The sequence below is a fragment of the Cladosporium halotolerans genome, assembly GCF_011745625.1.
Source record: "Cladosporium halotolerans strain TM138-S3 chromosome Unknown Sca21, whole genome shotgun sequence".
In the NCBI taxonomy this organism is placed as follows: domain Eukaryota; kingdom Fungi; phylum Ascomycota; class Dothideomycetes; order Cladosporiales; family Cladosporiaceae; genus Cladosporium; species Cladosporium halotolerans.
Window position 1 is genome coordinate 238095 of NW_027191472.1, and position 16083 is coordinate 254177.

At 57.5% G+C, this 16083-nt stretch overlaps 6 protein-coding genes across 6 annotated transcripts; 1 reads left to right on the forward strand and 5 right to left on the reverse strand.

Moving 5' to 3' along the window:
- Positions 1-31: 31 nt before the first annotated feature.
- Positions 32-1231, reverse strand: WHR41_06480 (uncharacterized protein; the record flags this gene model as incomplete). The annotated part of the gene is made up of 2 exons (XM_069375085.1): positions 32-631; positions 731-1231. The coding sequence occupies 2 exons, from the start codon at positions 1229-1231 to the stop codon at positions 32-34; spliced, it is 1101 nt and encodes a 366-aa protein (XP_069228196.1).
- A 376-nt stretch (positions 1232-1607) lies between these two features.
- WHR41_06481 (uncharacterized protein) lies at positions 1608-4248 on the reverse strand (the record flags this gene model as incomplete). The annotated part of the gene is made up of 5 exons (XM_069375086.1): positions 3807-4248; positions 3312-3746; positions 2989-3259; positions 2588-2930; positions 1608-2533 (listed from the first exon to the last, which is right to left on the reverse strand). Exons 2-5 carry the CDS (start codon positions 3533-3535, stop codon positions 1608-1610), a joined length of 1764 nt encoding a protein of 587 aa, XP_069228197.1. The 5' UTR covers positions 3536-3746; positions 3807-4248.
- Positions 4249-5439: 1191 nt separating this feature from the next.
- Positions 5440-7242, reverse strand: WHR41_06482 (uncharacterized protein; the record flags this gene model as incomplete). Its single annotated transcript, XM_069375087.1, has 4 exons — positions 7008-7242; positions 6849-6956; positions 6345-6778; positions 5440-6271 (listed from the first exon to the last, which is right to left on the reverse strand). The coding sequence occupies exons 1-4, from the start codon at positions 7020-7022 to the stop codon at positions 5440-5442; spliced, it is 1389 nt and encodes a 462-aa protein (XP_069228198.1). The 5' UTR covers positions 7023-7242.
- WHR41_06483 (uncharacterized protein) lies at positions 7204-7929 on the forward strand (the record flags this gene model as incomplete). The annotated part of the gene is made up of 1 exon (XM_069375088.1): positions 7204-7929. The coding sequence occupies exon 1, from the start codon at positions 7312-7314 to the stop codon at positions 7927-7929; it is 618 nt and encodes a 205-aa protein (XP_069228199.1). The 5' UTR covers positions 7204-7311.
- Positions 7930-8898: 969 nt separating this feature from the next.
- On the reverse strand, positions 8899-9465 carry WHR41_06484 (uncharacterized protein; the record flags this gene model as incomplete). The annotated part of the gene is made up of 1 exon (XM_069375089.1): positions 8899-9465. The coding sequence occupies one exon, from the start codon at positions 9463-9465 to the stop codon at positions 8899-8901; it is 567 nt and encodes a 188-aa protein (XP_069228192.1).
- A 330-nt stretch (positions 9466-9795) lies between these two features.
- Positions 9796-12609, reverse strand: WHR41_06485 (uncharacterized protein). The gene is made up of 5 exons (XM_069375090.1): positions 12434-12609; positions 11439-12329; positions 11280-11379; positions 11106-11218; positions 9796-11049 (listed from the first exon to the last, which is right to left on the reverse strand). The coding sequence occupies exons 1-5, from the start codon at positions 12482-12484 to the stop codon at positions 9880-9882; spliced, it is 2325 nt and encodes a 774-aa protein (XP_069228193.1). The 5' UTR covers positions 12485-12609; the 3' UTR covers positions 9796-9879.
- Positions 12610-16083: the final 3474 nt, after the last annotated feature.

Here is a 16083-nt window from a genome sequence, read left to right on the forward strand (position 1 = left end):
TCCAAACCCTCCTCCCTCCATCCACCTACTCTCACCTCTCCTTCTTCCCACCCCCAAACCCCTCCATTGCCCTATCAACCCCACTCGCCCACCTCGCCACCCTCTGCATACTGTACGGCAGCACCCCCAAAACCCCCACCCACCGCGCATACAGCGGCAGGCTCACCTCCCCGCTCACCCCCTCGTCCACAACCCTCACAATCTCCCCCGCCAATTCCACAGCTTCCACCACCGGCCCCAGGAACGCGCTCGGCGTCTGCACACCCGCGAACAGCGCCGTCCCCAGCTGTCCGGGCGTCACCAGCACCGTCCGCACGTTCTCTGCGCCGGCCGGCGCGGAGGGGGAGGCGAGCTCGGCGCGCAGAGACGCGTGCAGGGCGATGAGCCCGGCTTTGGCCGCTGCGTAGTCGGTTAGGTTCGCGGCGCCGATGCGGCCGAGGACCGAGGCGACGGTGACGATTGTGCCGCCGTCGGGGTTGGTGAGGAGGGTCGGGAGGAAGGTTTGGAGCGTGTGGAAGTGCGAGTGTAGGTTTGTTTGGAGGGTTAGGTTGATTTGGGAGGGGGTGAGGGAGAGGAGGGGCGCGCCGGAGACGGTGCCGGCGTTGTTGATTAGGATTGTTGGGGGGCCGAGCTGGGGGTTTTGTTGTTAGTTATGCAGTTGGAGATGAGAAAGGGGTGGTGGAGGGAGGGACTGAAAGAGGTTTGGCAAGGAATCACAGTGTCTACGTACATCCTTCTCTATCTCCTCCTTCGCCCTGCGCACCTCCTCGATCTTCGACACATCGCACCGGTAGAGCCGCACGTTCTGCATCCCCTCGCTCTCCGCCTCCTCCGGCTCCCTGATATCGAGCACCGCCACACTCACGCCGCGCATACTATACGTTTCCGCGAGCACTCTCCCCAGCCCGCCCGCGCCGCCCGTGATGACAACCACCTCTTCATCCCAGTTGATCTTGCGTGGCGGGCCCCAAGCCAGCCTCTTGTCCAGTTTACACAGGAGCGCGAAGAGCGTGACACCAGCCGCGTATGCGCATGAGTAGTGGAAGTACGGGTGCGAGTAGGGGTAGGAGAGCGAGCGCAGGCAGAGCGGGATGAGCCAGGCGATGAACGGGTGGAAGACGGAGCGGGCGAGGACGGCGGCGAGCAGGTCAATGGTGATGTAGGCGTGCCATGGTTTGTCTGGGACGGCGCGGGTGGAAACATGCGATTTTAAGCGCTGCGGAGACGCCATTTGCGAAACGAATGGGAGGTGTTGTTGGAGATCGACACGATTGAAGTGAAGTGGAGGTGGGGCAGTGGGCAGCTCGGCGGGTCCCGCTTTTTGACATCGGATGGGTCGAGCATTATATTTCACAACCGCGCCTTTGATTAAATCCAACATTACCTTGCACTCATAAGGGTAACTCTGGAATTCGGTTCGAGATGGTTTTAAAGCGCGAACGAATGTTACGCTTGCTTTTGTCACGCTAGATGACCAAAGACAAGCTCGCTGTATTAATTCTATCTATATGTGTCTTTTCCACCATCTCCTCGATATTTTCAATATAGTAGATTCCCTGCGCGAACTCGAAAGCTTCGGCAGAGTTTCTACCAGGTCCCACGTCGCTCTAGAAGAGGACGCCCGCCTCGTGCTTGTTGATCTTGAGATCTCTGATGACAAACATCCACACCAGTGACAAGGCCATCACAGAAGTACCGGCAATGACCATGCGGCTCTGAGCAATACCGTAAGCCTGCTCAATAGCGTAGCGTGTCGCAGTACCCTTAGGGTAGCTGAGCTGGGTTTCTAGATCGCCAATAATAGATTCAAGATCCGGAAGAGCCTCAGCGGGCAGCAGGCGCTCGAGAGCCTTAGGCAGGGTGGCTTGCCAGATGGCACCACTAATAGATCCACCGATGGCTCCACCAATGTTGCCGAATACGCTGAGAGTGGCGAGCGCGCCAGCGTAGTTCTGGTGATCGGATGCCGCGAGAACGGCGACTTGCTGCACAATAATCATCGCTCCTCCAGAAAATGCGAGGAAGATCTGGCACATGATCAGGTATCCCACGCTTTGATCGGGCTTGCGAAAGTAGATCATGAGGCCCTCGCCGAGGATGTACAAAGGCACGGCCCAGTAGTAAATCCACCGGAAACGGCATGTGTACCTGATCATCAAGCCGACGGCGAAGAGCCAGACTCCAGACACGACGTCGAAGATGGATGCGATATAACCCGCGACTTCGAGGCTCTGGCCGGCATTAACCTGCAGGAAGGATGTGTAGTAGTAGTACCAGCAGTAGTACGCGATCTGGTAGCAGACGTCGAGCGCACAGGTACCGGCGACGGTTCGCGAGTGCAGAATCTCCCACTTGAGGAAAGGCTCCGGAGCCACGTATTTCTCGACAAGCCCGAAGACGAAGAAGAGGACGAATCCGAGAACGATCATTGCGATCATTCCACCGTCAGCCCACTGGTTCGCTTGGTATCCAGCAATGTTGAACGGGAGAAGGAAGAGCACCAGGGCAGCAAGCAGGAGGAACGTTCCAAGAACTGTGAAGGAAGTTAGCTCTCTATCATGTTAAAGGTCCGGCAACAATAGCTCACCATCGAACTGGATGATGTAGTACCAGATGCTCTGGGGAATGGTCCTGCCCGAGCTCTCCTTCGGAGGTAGAAGGCCCTGCTTCTTAGCCTGGCTGCGTGCATACATGAGAATGCCAACCATGGGCGCCGCGAACACAGGCAGAATGATCGCGAAAGCTCCGTATCCCCAGCGCCAGTTATTCTCGTAAAATCGTGCAGCCGCGGAAGGGCCGGCATACGCGGTGATAATGTATGGCGACGAAGTGAAGGCGTACGCCAGGCCACGATCGCGAAGGGAGGAAGTGTCGGCAGTGATAACGTCGATACAGAAGGTCATGCCGGTAAAGCCGATGGTATAGAACACCTGGGTGGTTGTCAGCGATGATCGACACGCGTGTAACAGGCCTGATCTCTTATCTCACCTGAGAAGCGCAGTAGGTGCCGATGCCCTTGCAAGTAGCGCCAAGAATCAGACCCAGTGTCGCAAAAGAAACCATGAGCGTGAAGCCGACAGCACGATCCCAGAGGTTAAGGATCTTTGCAAGAGGCATGTAGGTAGCAGCACCCATGACGCTTGACACAACGCCAATGATCGGGAGCAACGAGTGAGACTCGAAATCGCTGGTGATATACGCGCTCAGGTTGGCCGTGATCGATGAGTTGAAGCCGTTGATGAGATATAGGAGCCACATGCTGTGATCTGATTAGGATCCGCTATCAAGGCGGTCTTCATGAGAGCACGTACAAGATGTAAGCTGTCGCAAGCGACTTCTTCGTCCAGGCCATGGTGACAGCCTCGACTTGCTTGACGCCATGCTGAACGTGTCCATCAGATGAATCCTCGCTGTCGCTCTCAACAGTGTGCTTGGGATCTTTCGCGTCAGAAGGATAGCGGTCGGAGTCGGCCGGGATCTGTTGTTCGCTGTCAATGGGCAGAGTGCCGGTCATGGCGGCCTGGTTATGCGACATCTCGGCTGACAACCAAGTGCAGTCTCCCAGCAAAGACCAAGGAAACGATAGTCGACAAAGACAAGAGATCTGCAACCAAGCAACTGCGCGGCAGGCTTCACCTCTTTAACGAACATCTTTCGGGCTCGTCCTCCGCACGGCGGCAGACGCTAAAAACCCTCCTACACGAAGGATGGGTCTAGCGAAGCCGTTCGCCAATCGATGCCAGGATCTGATAAGACGAGCTATCAATTTCTCATGCACGCGAATGGGCCAGAGGCCGCAACCCTACCTCCTATGCCGGCAAAGTGAGTGGGGAATTTGGCATGGTTGCCCAGTCTCAGTGGATCGCTGAGACGTTTCCGGGGGTCCACCTCGGACACCACCTAAGCGAACGGATGATTCCTGACTTGAGGACATGCTGCGTCGAAGAAATGGTACGTGATTTTCCGAGCCTTTGGTTCTTGGCTGGCCGCCACAGGTTTATACTGTCCGAAGTCGGACGCATCTACAGCCAGCAAGCTTCTCAGCCATTCGTTTGCAGGAGTAGAGGGATGCAATATTGAAGAGCGGCATGACCTTGTCTAGGGGTGGCAGTCCGCCATACGTATGCATTAGCTCTCAGTCAAACGCTCTTGGGCCTTGAAGTGAGCAGTAGTGCCCAGAAGCAGGCCGTCGTGATCCCAGCGTAGGTTGCCTTGCTCTCTCGCGAGGGAAAACACTCTCCCTGCAGACTCGGAAAAACCAGGACATGCAGTCGGCAGGGCTGAGACGAGCAAACCAAGACACGCTCCTTCGGAAGCCTTGTCTGGACAAGCTAAAGCGCCGAGGAGGCCGCTCGAGGCTTCGCCGCCGTTCTTGGTGGCTTGCCAAGGTCGACAGCCGCGTCGATGCAGACGCGCCGCTCGCTCAATCTAATCAGATCGGGACAAGCTTCCCCCATCAAATGCAAGCGTGGAAGCTCGGTTTTCGCCGTGGGTCGTTGGTATTAGGTTATCGATCTGATAATCACGCAGGCGGGCCGACGACTGGCCTTGGTCTTGCTCACTCGTGACTCGCGCCCCCACTTCGGTCCACGACACTGCAAGCCATGCACTAGGGCTCGGCGTGCTTTTCCATCCCATGAAGACTCTTTGCTCTCTGGGATGACTTGGGCAGACTCACTGTGCTCTGCGAGTGGTCGATGAATTTTCCTCCCAGCAGAATATCTGGGTGAGCACAGCCGATATTGGCTTGGCCTTCACTCTGGTGGGCCAACCACTACTAATGCTACTGGAAAGAGGTACCCACACTTAGGGATACAGTCTCCATAATGTGTAGCCTCGGGTCAGGCAATTGGCGAATTTGATGATCCGCCGATCACACGTGAATCGCTATGTATCCTGCGCATCCTTGGAAATCGCTCCTGCCTAACGACGGTTGGAAAACGTCTAGGCTTTAGAAGATCGCGACCGAGAAAAGGGCCAGCCACGTAGACACGTAGGCTCTAGCATCTCTGCAGCTAATAAGTACGTGCGCGAGTTTGTGAGATCTCTACGGCAGACCCATTATTCGCCATATGTTGCGCCAGCACTCCAGACTTCAATGGCCAGGTGCCGAGCTGCGGATGGAGACGTCCTTGCAAGTACTATTCAGTATCTTGACGATACCGGTGCGGCCATTGCTTTCGGCTGTTCGTCGCAAATGTTCATCCGCATGCCGACGCGCGGGCCCACTCACGCGTCCATTAACGTGCGCGTCCGCGTTTTCGAGGGATGGGTGCCGTGTCGCTGAACATTTACCAAAAAAATAGCGGGTGACGATTCAGCTCGGAATGGTCGTTTCTTTCAATGCATTTTGTCTGCTATCTGTGTGTATACCTGCCGTGATGTAGCAGACTTCTGTTTCTTGATCATGCTCACGTAACAAGACCTGGTGGATCAGCCTCAATACACACTTCCTCGTAGGCTCTTATCATGCTTCTCCTGCTCTTCGAGCTTTTCTCCCTCCTCCTCTTCCTCCTCCTCTCCCTCTTCCGGCTCATCACCCAACGCGTCCGCTCGCTTCCCACTACCCATCCCGCTTTCATTGGCCCAGCGCTCGAGGTCCTCCTCCGTCGGCTTCCGCCTAGGAGGCCGTTTGGCAGCACCGGGCTGGGCTCTGCGACTGGGCAGGACAGCGTTAGAATCGAAATAGTCGCTTTCACCGCTTCCATCGCCATCACTAGGGCGCTCGTGTGGGGTCGGAGCACCGGAATCAGTACCGCCGTAGTGCTCTGCGAATAGCTGAGTTGGGGTTTTCCCTGGACGTATGGGGAGTGTGTTGGGCGTCGTGGGCGAAATTGATTCATTGGTGGTGGGCCCACCTTCTTCCTGGTGTGCGATAGGGTGGTCTTCGCCTTCGTACTGTTGTTTTTCTGCAACGATTGGTGGCTGGGCTTGCAATTTGCGGCGAGGGTAGCGGTCGTGCTTGTGGTCGCAGCCCGCCACACAGCCGCCCCATTTTCGCGGTGGCAGAGGATTCGATGTCGGCTGGCTATTGGGCAAAAACTGTGAAAGAGTGTTGCGGCGTTTAGGGTCGACTACAGGGTGGTGTGGTTGAGGGGCGTCGGCGTTGGCTTTCGCGGCTTCGAGAGCTCGCTGCTTCTTGAGTTCAGACCAGGTTCGCAGTTCTGATTTCAGCAAGTATTTCCCGTTGTCGATGTTTTTGTCCATGATTATGAATTCGCAGTGGTTGACGTTCCGGAGGTCCTCGAAGTATTCGACAGACCAGTGGTACCTGGAAGACGCAGATCAGCATCCTACTAATTCGTATCGCTTCAAATGGGCTTGTACACCCTGAAAGAACTCACCATTTCATCAGGAAAACCCTTGTCATCAATCCATGCGTAACAAGCACGCATACGCTTGGGAAGTCCGCCTCTCCAAAGCTTCTCCACAGAGTCTCGTTGAACCCGCTCACCCGATCGTACGCATCCGCCGCGCTCTCGCCGTTCGGGATGCGGTAGAAGAAATGTCCATAGTCCGCGCGTTCCTGCCACATGCGCTCCATTTCGCTACTACATGGCTGGAAGTTTCCAAAGTCTTGCTCTCGCAGCCTAGGCTCTTCATAGACCTTGATCGCGTGCCTGTTGAACGGACTCGGTGCGCCGGATTCGGAGGAGGATGTGAGGGTGCGGAGGATGCCCTCGGTCGTCTCGCGGGTACGGCGGTAGGGCGATGTGTAGAATTGGAGCGTATCGTCTGGTTTCAAGAGGGAGCGGAGGCGGCGGCCGGCGTCTTCTGCCTGGAGTGGTTAGTTAACGACCGTGTTCCACAGGTGGGGATTAGGCGCTTCGCGATTCTGGGAGTTTTACCTGGACCCAACCATCTTCCGTGAGCTTAACACGGTGGTCAGGAATGAGTTGGTGGATCTCGCGGTTCTTGTTGCCTTCACTCTGCGCGTGGCGGATGAGTATGATCATCTGGATGGAATGTTAGCTTTCGACCAAGATTCTTGCATCCTGAGCACGTACTCGAGGTTTGCCCATATTGCCGACTAGGGAATCTGCTGCTCCTCTCGTCAAGTGTAAAACGAGTCGTTTCCTTAAAGGTATGGAGGGTCCAAGGCGTGGTCAGCAGGAATGCCTAGCGCCAACGGCGGTTGGACGTCATTTGGGCAGCGAGCCGGCTAATCTGCAGCTGTCGTCCGCCGTAGTCTGCGAACATCTGACATGTGATTCTCGACCCTGCGACAATCGCAACAGATCTCTAACAAATAACTTCTCTCACAACACCCGGTCGCGCAACCCTGCACTCGCAGGTAGATTCCCAGCAAATATGTCGGAAAACATTCCCCAATCAATCCCCACCTCGGCCGACAACCGCTCCCACCGACCAACCAAGAAAACCCGCCTCACGCCCAACTCTCAGCACTCGGCACAAATCGAAGCACTTTTCGCAAATCCGGATCGCCCCATAACCATTCCCTCGGGCCCAAAAGCGCCAGTCGCGCAAGCACCGCCCGAAATTGTTGCCAATGTGCAAGGTTCCAGCGCTGGTGCTGGCTCAGGCGAGTTCCATGTCTACAAAGCGTCGCGCAGGCGAGAGTATGAGCGGCTGAGGATTATGGACGAGGAAGTGGAGCGGGAGGAGAAAGATGCCGAGTGGGAGGCTAAGCGAGCGAAGGCGCGAGAAGAAGAAGAGGAGAAGGCGAGGAAGAATCGTGAGAAGAGAGAGAAGGCTAAGGCGCGGAAGGCGAAGAAGGGCAAAGGTAGCGGGCCTGCCGTGGACGGAGATGAGGAGTCCGCAACGGCTGAGCCGGCGGTGAAGAAAAGGTTAGGGCCTGCAAAGGTCGCAGCAGCGGCGAATGGATCGGCTGAGAAAGGCACCGAGGAGCCTGTTGAGGAACAGGCTGCTGCTGAAGAAGTGGGCTTGACGATTCACGATGATGATTGAGTAAAAGATCCTGTGTGATACACGCGCACTTCTACAACGAGCCTAATGGACGACAGCAAGGTCAGACTTGGAAGCTGGCCACGAGAGACCTGGGCAATCGTCATTTCCCTGTTGTTTTCCAGCGCTGAGGGACCGAATCCAGAGGCCATCATTGCTGAATTGTGTTCGCCATGAGCATTCTGCAGCCCCAGTCGAAAGCGAGTCCCTGCTTGCACATGTTCATTGCAGCGGCTGATTGGGTGCCCAACTCTACATCGAGTCGCAGACGTGAGAAGCCTTAACCAGATGCGATGTCTGGTGAGAGAAGAGGCCCCATCCCATCACAGGATCGGCGTGCGATCGACCGTTGTGTAGACAGATAGTATCATGAGATGCCCAGAACAACTTAACATTATCAACGCGAAGGAGTCGATCCCAGCAATGGCTATCACCAAAGCTAAACTACTTTGCAATCGACCAGACTTCTCTGTTTTGCAATTCGCCCTGTCGTGCTCACAATTCTTCCTCTGTCACTCACAAGTCACTGTGGTCTGACTTGCCCCTGCCCAGAGGTAATGTGTTCGACCCACTCAGCTCAGGAAGCCCAACCCATTCTCTTTCCTCTATGCGCCTCCTTTCCTCCTCACCAGGCCCATCTGCAGGTGGCACAAAGACGGTGCCCCTTGAATTCGCCAAGCGCTGGCTGTAAGGTGAGAGCTCTCGTGCGCGGGTTGATTTCAACGGAGGGCCCGGCGCCGTGGCATGCGCCGTCCGCTCCGGCAGAGCTGTGGATGCCATGCTAGAATCCCGCGTTAGTACCTGTGTACTCGAAAGAAGCAGCCTGAATTGAATCCACAAATGGTGGGCAAGCCGCTCATTAGCTAGCGATGTGTGGCCGTGTAGCGGAGTGATTTGTCCTGTGGTCGCCGGCTCTCGACAAGGGACGGTCTCGAGCCGACAAATCGTGCAAGGAGTTCCGCAACCAATCAATTACCTGCCAGTGTTCTCGATCTCCGGCAACTTCTCTCCGCACCTGAACACCTCCGTGATGACCTGTACCACGACCTCCATCTCCTCCGCACTGAACCGCTCCTCCCAGTCCACAACAATATTCTGCAGAATCTCCACACACTGCGGCGCCAGATTATAAATCTGCAGCAGCTCCGCCTCGCTCAGGCCCTTAGCGTCGTGCTCCTTCTCCAACTCCTTCTCAACAACACCCTTGTCCTCCCCCGCCTCAATCCTAGCCTTATACTTCTCCTCCACAGGCCCCAGTAGCCTCTCGTCCAGCAACTCCGTGAAGACCGCCACGCTCTTGATGCGATTGTCGCCCTCGTACGCGCCCGGGTTGTCGGAGTACGGGTACTTGCGGGCGGAGAGCTCGCGCTCGTGCTTGCGCAGGGCGCGCTGGTAGTTGTCCGGGGGGAAGGTCTTTTTGCGCCCCGCGGCTTTGTCTGCGGCGGCGTCGGCGGCGTGTTGGGTCTTTTTCTGCGCGATCCAGTTGAGCACGTCGGCGTTGGAGAGCCGGACGGTGCCCGGGTCGAGGACGGTGGGCATCGTGGCGGTTGGTGTGTGGTTGGCTGTCGCAAGGCGGTGAGGTCGCGATTCTGAGTTCGCGTGTAAGATTTAGAGAGAAAAGCAGGGGGTAGCGACAGCGACGTGTTCCGTGTAAAGGGTGTTGTGAGCCTCCGAGGTTGGAGGTTGTTGCTCGCAGCCTGTTTTCGAGATGGCGGGAGCTTTTTCTTGAACGCGGGGAAACGATGAAGGCATGGCGGGGAAGCGCTAATGCAGGAACCAGTATTTACCTTATTATTCACAGTACCTACATCAAGTGCACTGTGAGCTGAAACTGCAGTTCAATACTCGCGAGAAAAGAGAATCGTCTGATCAAGTTCGCAATGCAATGCATGTTATGCTCTACATGCTCTCATCTATCACAATGTCTTCCTCCTCACTTCCTGAACTACGCAATCAACGCAACTCATCCCTAATCTCCGCCACCAGCTCCTTAGTATCCTGCCTGATCGCCTTCGCACCAGCAAGGTGCAAGGTTCCACTAATGCCCATCTTCATCTTGCTCCTGAAGTCCCCTCCAAGCGTCATCAGCGTGCCCAAAGCGGCGAGCGTGCGGTGCACGGCGTCCGGCTCGCCGGCATGCGGGCTGTCAGACTCGAGCAAGAAAGCGATGTCGCGCAGCAGAACCTCGGCGCGGGCCTCGCGGCTGCCAGACTCGGATGAGGGGGCTTGGGAGGCCAGCAGCACGGCGTGGTTGAGGTAAAGCGTCGCGAGGGCTTTGGCTTGCGCAGGGGATTCGGGGGCGGAAGCGAAGGGGCGGGCGAGCTGGAGTGTTTCGTCGAAGGTGCCGGAAGCGATGAGCTGGCCTTCCGAGGTGGCGAAGACGTTTGCTAGCAGGCGGAGGCCGTGGACTACGTTGTTGGCTGATGCTTGGTTGGGCGCCAGAATGCCGGCTTCGGAAAGAGTGTTGGTGATGTCCTTGTCGCCTGAGCTTGTCGAGGCGATGAATGCAGGAGAGACTGCGAGGACTGCAAGGACGCCGATTGCCGGAACGCGGGCTTTTTCGTCCCAGGTTGTTGCAACCTTGAGAAGCGCCGCTGTTTGCTCGGATGTAGGATGCGGGTCCTTCTTATTGGGAAGTTGGTCTGGGAGCTTTTGGAGGGCTGCAGACTCATCCGCTGTGAGGCTGTTGGACGCTTGCGCCTTGTCGACGATAATCTTGATCGCGTTGGCTGGGTTGCCTTCAACGATTGTCACGTAGCTACGCTGTGGCAGCTTACGGCCTCCTGACCCAGAAGACACGTCGCCAGGGCGGTACCTGCGTTCCATACCCCACGGGTCTGATGCCTGAGTCTGCTGCGCCTGACCTCCCGAGCCTTGTCCAAGGCGAGCTCCTTTTGTGTTTTCCGAGATCCAGTTAGCCACTTGCTCGTAATAGCTCATCGGCAACTCGTTCCTTTCGAGGAACTTGCGCGCAGCGTCCCATGGTGATTCGGTAAGATTGTAAGGTAGCTTGAGAGGCGGCTTTCCTTCCTCGATGTCAATGTCAAAGACATAATCGTACTGCTGTCCGTTGAGCTCCTTCTTTCCAGAGCCGGAGCCTTCGCCGGAGACGACAGTGCCAATCTTGATAGATTTCGTTAGTGTTTTGCATCAAAACATTCCAACTCTCAGCCACTTACAAGATCCCACTGCCCTCTCGAGCTAGACCACAGATGTGCCGTTACGCTGCCGTCTTGCTCACGGATGAAAAGCTGCTGGCCATCTCGCTCGCCAGTCTTTGTCTGGAGAGCCTCTGTGCATCAAATGTCAGCGCAGTTTCCAGATATCAAGACGCTATCAAACGGTCGACTTACCGGGTCCCGGCAGATCTTCCTTCTCAAAAGGCATGTTCTGGCTCGCCGTCTCCGCAGGAATAGCATACATCTTGTTGCTCTCTTCGAACGACTTGATAGCCTACAACATCATCGTCAGCACCTTTGAACGAAGACTGTGAATCGATCCATGGAACATACCTCAGGATCAGCATATCTCTCCGGATCTCTCGTGAAGACCCTGATGGTCTTGTCCGACGCTCCGCTAACGATATCGCCAGTCTCCTCGCACGCCGCCACACTCCAGATGCTCACGGCCGGGTGTGTAATGGTCTGCACGCACTGCCCATCGCGGAACACACGGACGGTCCTGTCCTCGCCCGCGCTCACAATGTCGCCATTCGGCGCGATGGCGATGCTGTAAATGTACGCCTCGTGGCCGTGCAGCTCACCCATTGGCTCACCATCCAGCGACCACAGACGCACAACCTCATCGTTGCCGGCCGAAGCGAATGCCGCACCTGACCAGTGACCGGCTGGGATCTTGCAGAAGCAGCGAGGGACGTCCGTGTGACCCTGAATGGTGCGCAGGAGCTTGCCGTTGATGTCGAACATGCGGATGGCCTTGTCGGCGCAGGCGGTGAAGACGAATTTCTCGTCGTACACTAGGATGCCCCAGACGGTCATCGTGTGGCCGAGGAGCTCGGCGGTCACTTCGCCGGCTTCGACGTCCCAGACGAAGACTTGGCTATCCCAGCCGCCGGAGATGAGTTTGCTACCATCTGCGCTGAAGGCGAGGCAGCTGATGGTATGGGCGTGGCGGGGCAGGATACGGTAGGGATCTGAGTCGGATGTCGTGCCGGGTTGCTTGACGTAGACGATGGTCTCTTTGCCGCCGGCTGCGATGAGGCCGTCAGGGTATTGCTTTGAAGGCGGTGCGAATGCGAGGGCGTTGAACCAGTCTGATGCTTGCACGGATATTGTGTCGTCGTACAGAGGCGGTTGCGGTGAGGTTAATGTCCATTGTCGAACGGTGCTGTCTCGAGATGCTGAGAGGACGGTCTGCTTGGAAGGGAAGGCGACTGCGCGGACCTATGTGGGGGGTTAGATTGCTCTCCATCGTTGCACAGCAAGGATAGAGCTCTCACAGAATCAAGCTTGACAATAAAAAAAAATAAAGGTCACATGATACTCACATCTTCTTCGTGGCCACGCAGCGTTGCTGAGAGCTTGAATTCGCCTGCCATGGTAGGGCGAGTATCTGGTCGAGAGGAAACGTATCCGTCCGGATTCCTCTGTGATCAGGTTTTCGAATCGTATGACAGGTCGTGATCGCAAATCTGTTTAGCAAGGGTTTGTCAAGTTGTCATTCAGGTTCGCCATAGCTGTGACGGACTCGCTGGTGAAGTTGCAAACGTCACTGCTTCGTTGCGAGCGATTGCCCCACCGAACTTTCTGCCTCAGGCTTCCTGTCGCTGACTAACATTTCCATCTCGGCGACTCCTTGGTCTATGAAGGCAATGGATGGACTGCATATCAGGCATCGAAGAGCATTGGAGTGGGATGATCGAACGCAGCTTCACACTAGCGATGATAGCAAATATCGTCAAGTGAGGAAGCGCATTACAACAGCTCGAATTGCAACGATCGCATCGAAACCCCACGCATAGAAAAGAAACAAATGCAATTGCACATGATATACCAAGGCCAACCCGCATGAAATACGAAAAGAAACGCGAGAGTATTTTCCTATTACGAACACGGAAGTAGACGTAACACGCAGGCTCTTCTCAACAACCAAACCTCTGCAATCCACCAACCGCCCAACTCACCAGCCCTGAATCCCTCACCAACATCTCCAGCCAGCCACGAAACAACAAAACCTCCCGTCAACCGCATCGCGTCGCGTCGTGTCGTGTTGCGCCAACCCTCCGGTCGGCATCATGCCACCCAGCGTTCACCCACACCTACACAGCGTGTGCCAGCCACCCCACGCAGACCGCCAAACGCAAACAATGCAAACCGCCCTGCGACGCAATGCAATGCAGGCGCCGTCATACGGTGGCCTTAACCCGGCTCGCACGACAGAGCGGGTCGTCGGCTGCGAGGACATGTTGACAGACGGGCAGACGGGCAGACAGACGTCAGCAACGGGGAACGGTGAGCGTAACGCCAGTGTACATGTACAGTACATGTAGGTCGACAGGAACAAGCAAACGGTGCGCGACCTGCATGCAGGATACGAAACGTGGGGCTTGGACTTGGGCTGGCTGAGAGAGAGAGAGAGAGAGCTCGCCCAAGGGCGCGCCCGCTTGAAACAATCGAGATACACATGGTATGCATCGAGCCCATCAGAGATCTGACGTGCATCGCTTATCAGGCCCCGCCCCACGCGGTCGAATCGCAAGTGACGACTACTGTACCAATTCTCGACGGCGGCCAAAGGCGACTACTGTCAGCCTCTCAGGCCATCTTACCAGGAACAGGGGAGATGGCGTTCCTGGCGTTTCCCTCTCCAACCCATGCACCCGGCGCCGCCAAAAGCAAACGCCAGCCTTGGGATACCCGGCCAGGAACAGGGAAGATGGCGCACATTGGCATGCGCATTGCCCTCTCCACACCGCAAAGCAAAGCCATAAACTATGTATCTCCCAGCCGCACGCCCGCGCCCCAGGAACAGGGAAGACGGCGCTCCGTCTCCCTCCTCATCCCGGCCTTCTCGAAGAGATTGGCGCGGGAGATAGCCTTCCGCTGCGCGGCCGACGTGATCAGCCGCAGGGATGTCGCCGCGCGCTCCGCTCCCTCCCCTCACCGCGGGCAAACACGACACGAGAAAAAAGAAAGTGCTTACATACATACATTCACACACGCACGCGGGCGGGCATGGATGCGCGTCCCGCCCGACTTTCTGACAGACGGACAGAAAGATGGACTGGGCCCACCAGCCCGCGGGCTCCACTCCTGCCATGTACGTACTGCTGCGACTGTACTGTTCCTGATCGGACGACGTGCATACGCCTGTCTCGAGTGTACACAGACGGCTGAAACGCGCGATCGCGAACCCCCGCGGGACCACTCAGAGGGCCCTTGGCCTTTGGGCCGCTGTGGAGCGGTTGCCGGCTTCGAAGCAGGGTGCAGATCGTGCGGTCTGGAAAAGACTTCAGGCTTTCGTGCGCCCGCGGGATCGTTCGACGTGGTGGGGCGATTCGCAGGGCAGGGCGGAATGGAAGGGGACGTTTGCGCTTGCTGATTAAGGGCATCGAACCTCGTTGCGAGCGCGGGATGATCGTGCTGTGCTGGACGGCTAAGCGGCGTGCGTGCGTGCGCGCGTGGGGATGGGTGAGATTGCTCTTGGGGTGTATTTTACATTACAGGAGTCGTCGTGCGCGGTGCGACTGGTTCTGCGGGCGCGCGCTGGCGTGTGCTACGGAGGGGACATGGCACGGCGCCTTTCTTGGTTTGATGAAGTGCAGAACCTACATACATGCTGTCCCTGCGATGCGCATTGGGGACGTCAAACGGCCGGGGTGAAATGTCGGCATCCGGAGTCGTGTCCAGCGCGCGCGCAGAGCTGGGCCAACCATCGAGAGCCAATCTCGGCGTTCGCAGCACGCGCCGCCGCACGAATCTCTCTGGCTTCGGCCTCCCTATACCGGCTTGAGGCAAGCTCGCTCCCGGGTGCTGTTGCTGCAATTTTTCGCGCCCGGCGATCTTCGCGCCAACCTTCTGCGCGTCGTTTGTGGTTGATCTGCTACGCTGTGCGCGACTGGCTTTGGGGCTATTGGCAACGGTTTCTGCTCGCGTGGAGGCCGGAGGGCAAGTTCAGGCGAGGGCACGAGAGCGGCGGGAGAAGTCATCGCCTGGTGCCGGCGAGGTGTCGCGCGACCAGGACGGCATACCGCTCCGCAAGCAATACGAAGCGGTCGCTATGCTTCGCGTCCTTCCAAGGCAGGCGGGCAGTAAACAAAGAAAATGAGATGCGTCCACGCACGCTGCCATCTGACGTGCTGCGGCACTGCGGTTTCACCTGCATCGGCGGACACCGGCGAGTCGGCGGCCGACTGGCCGGGCAGATGGGCGCTGCTGCTGCCGGCGCTTGTGTCACTCGGACACGCAAACGTGTGTCGCTCAGGGTTCTTTCTGGGGGAGCGGGACAACGGGCTAGGTAAGGTGCTGCTGTGCGATGATGGAATCAGGCCCGTCGTCGTCGTCGCGGCCGGCGGCTGGCCGCATTAGCTCGCTGCGATCCTGCCTGCTTGTGGGCTCGACCCCGCGCATCGTGACTCCCTGAGGCTAATAAGGTAGCAGCGGTAAGGCTTCAACTCCGGCGGTGCTGCGTGACTACCTACCTTACTCTCAGAGCGGCGCGCGCGTGCGCGGTGCAAGGGAGGCGAAATGCGCGGCGACACCGCAACCCACGGTCCGGCAGATCAACACGCGCGTCCGCACGCTCGCCACACCAGGCACTTGGGATGGCACCGCAGGCGCAGGAGAAAGCCGCAATGGCGCGCCCTGCAGCGTTCCTGAGGCGCAGCCAGAGGGCGCGCCAAAAGGCGCCCGGCAGACGCCCTCGCCACAGCGTTCAGAGACATGTGTGGTGTCTCAGAGCGCGAACCACGGCGCCCGACAAGGCCGCCGGTCGTCGCGCAGCCCCAGGTCTCCGGGCTCGCGCGAGCGGGCGCTGCTGGTCTGTAAGTTTCGGCAGGTCTCTTATCGCGGGCGTGCTATGGACGCTGCCACGCCTCTTCAGCGCTGTGGTAGGCTGGTGCTGGGACAAAGGCGTGACGGCCCTGCTGCCGCGCGCACGCGCTGTCTTACGACGACGGCGATGACGACGGGCACAGCG

Bases quoted from the DNA above. Each gene is read 5' to 3' on its own strand.
- WHR41_06485 (XM_069375090.1), bottom strand. From the start codon at position 12,484: ATGGCAGGCGAATTCAAGCTCTCAGCAACGCTGCGTGGCCACGAAGAA. The intron at 12,330-12,433 runs GTGAGTATCATG...CCCCCCACATAG, and splicing joins TGCGTGGCCACGAAGAAGAT to GTCCGCGCAGTCGCCTTCCC. The intron at 11,050-11,105 runs GTAAGTGGCTGA...AAATCTATCAAG, and splicing joins CGAGAGGGCAGTGGGATCTT to ATTGGCACTGTCGTCTCCGG.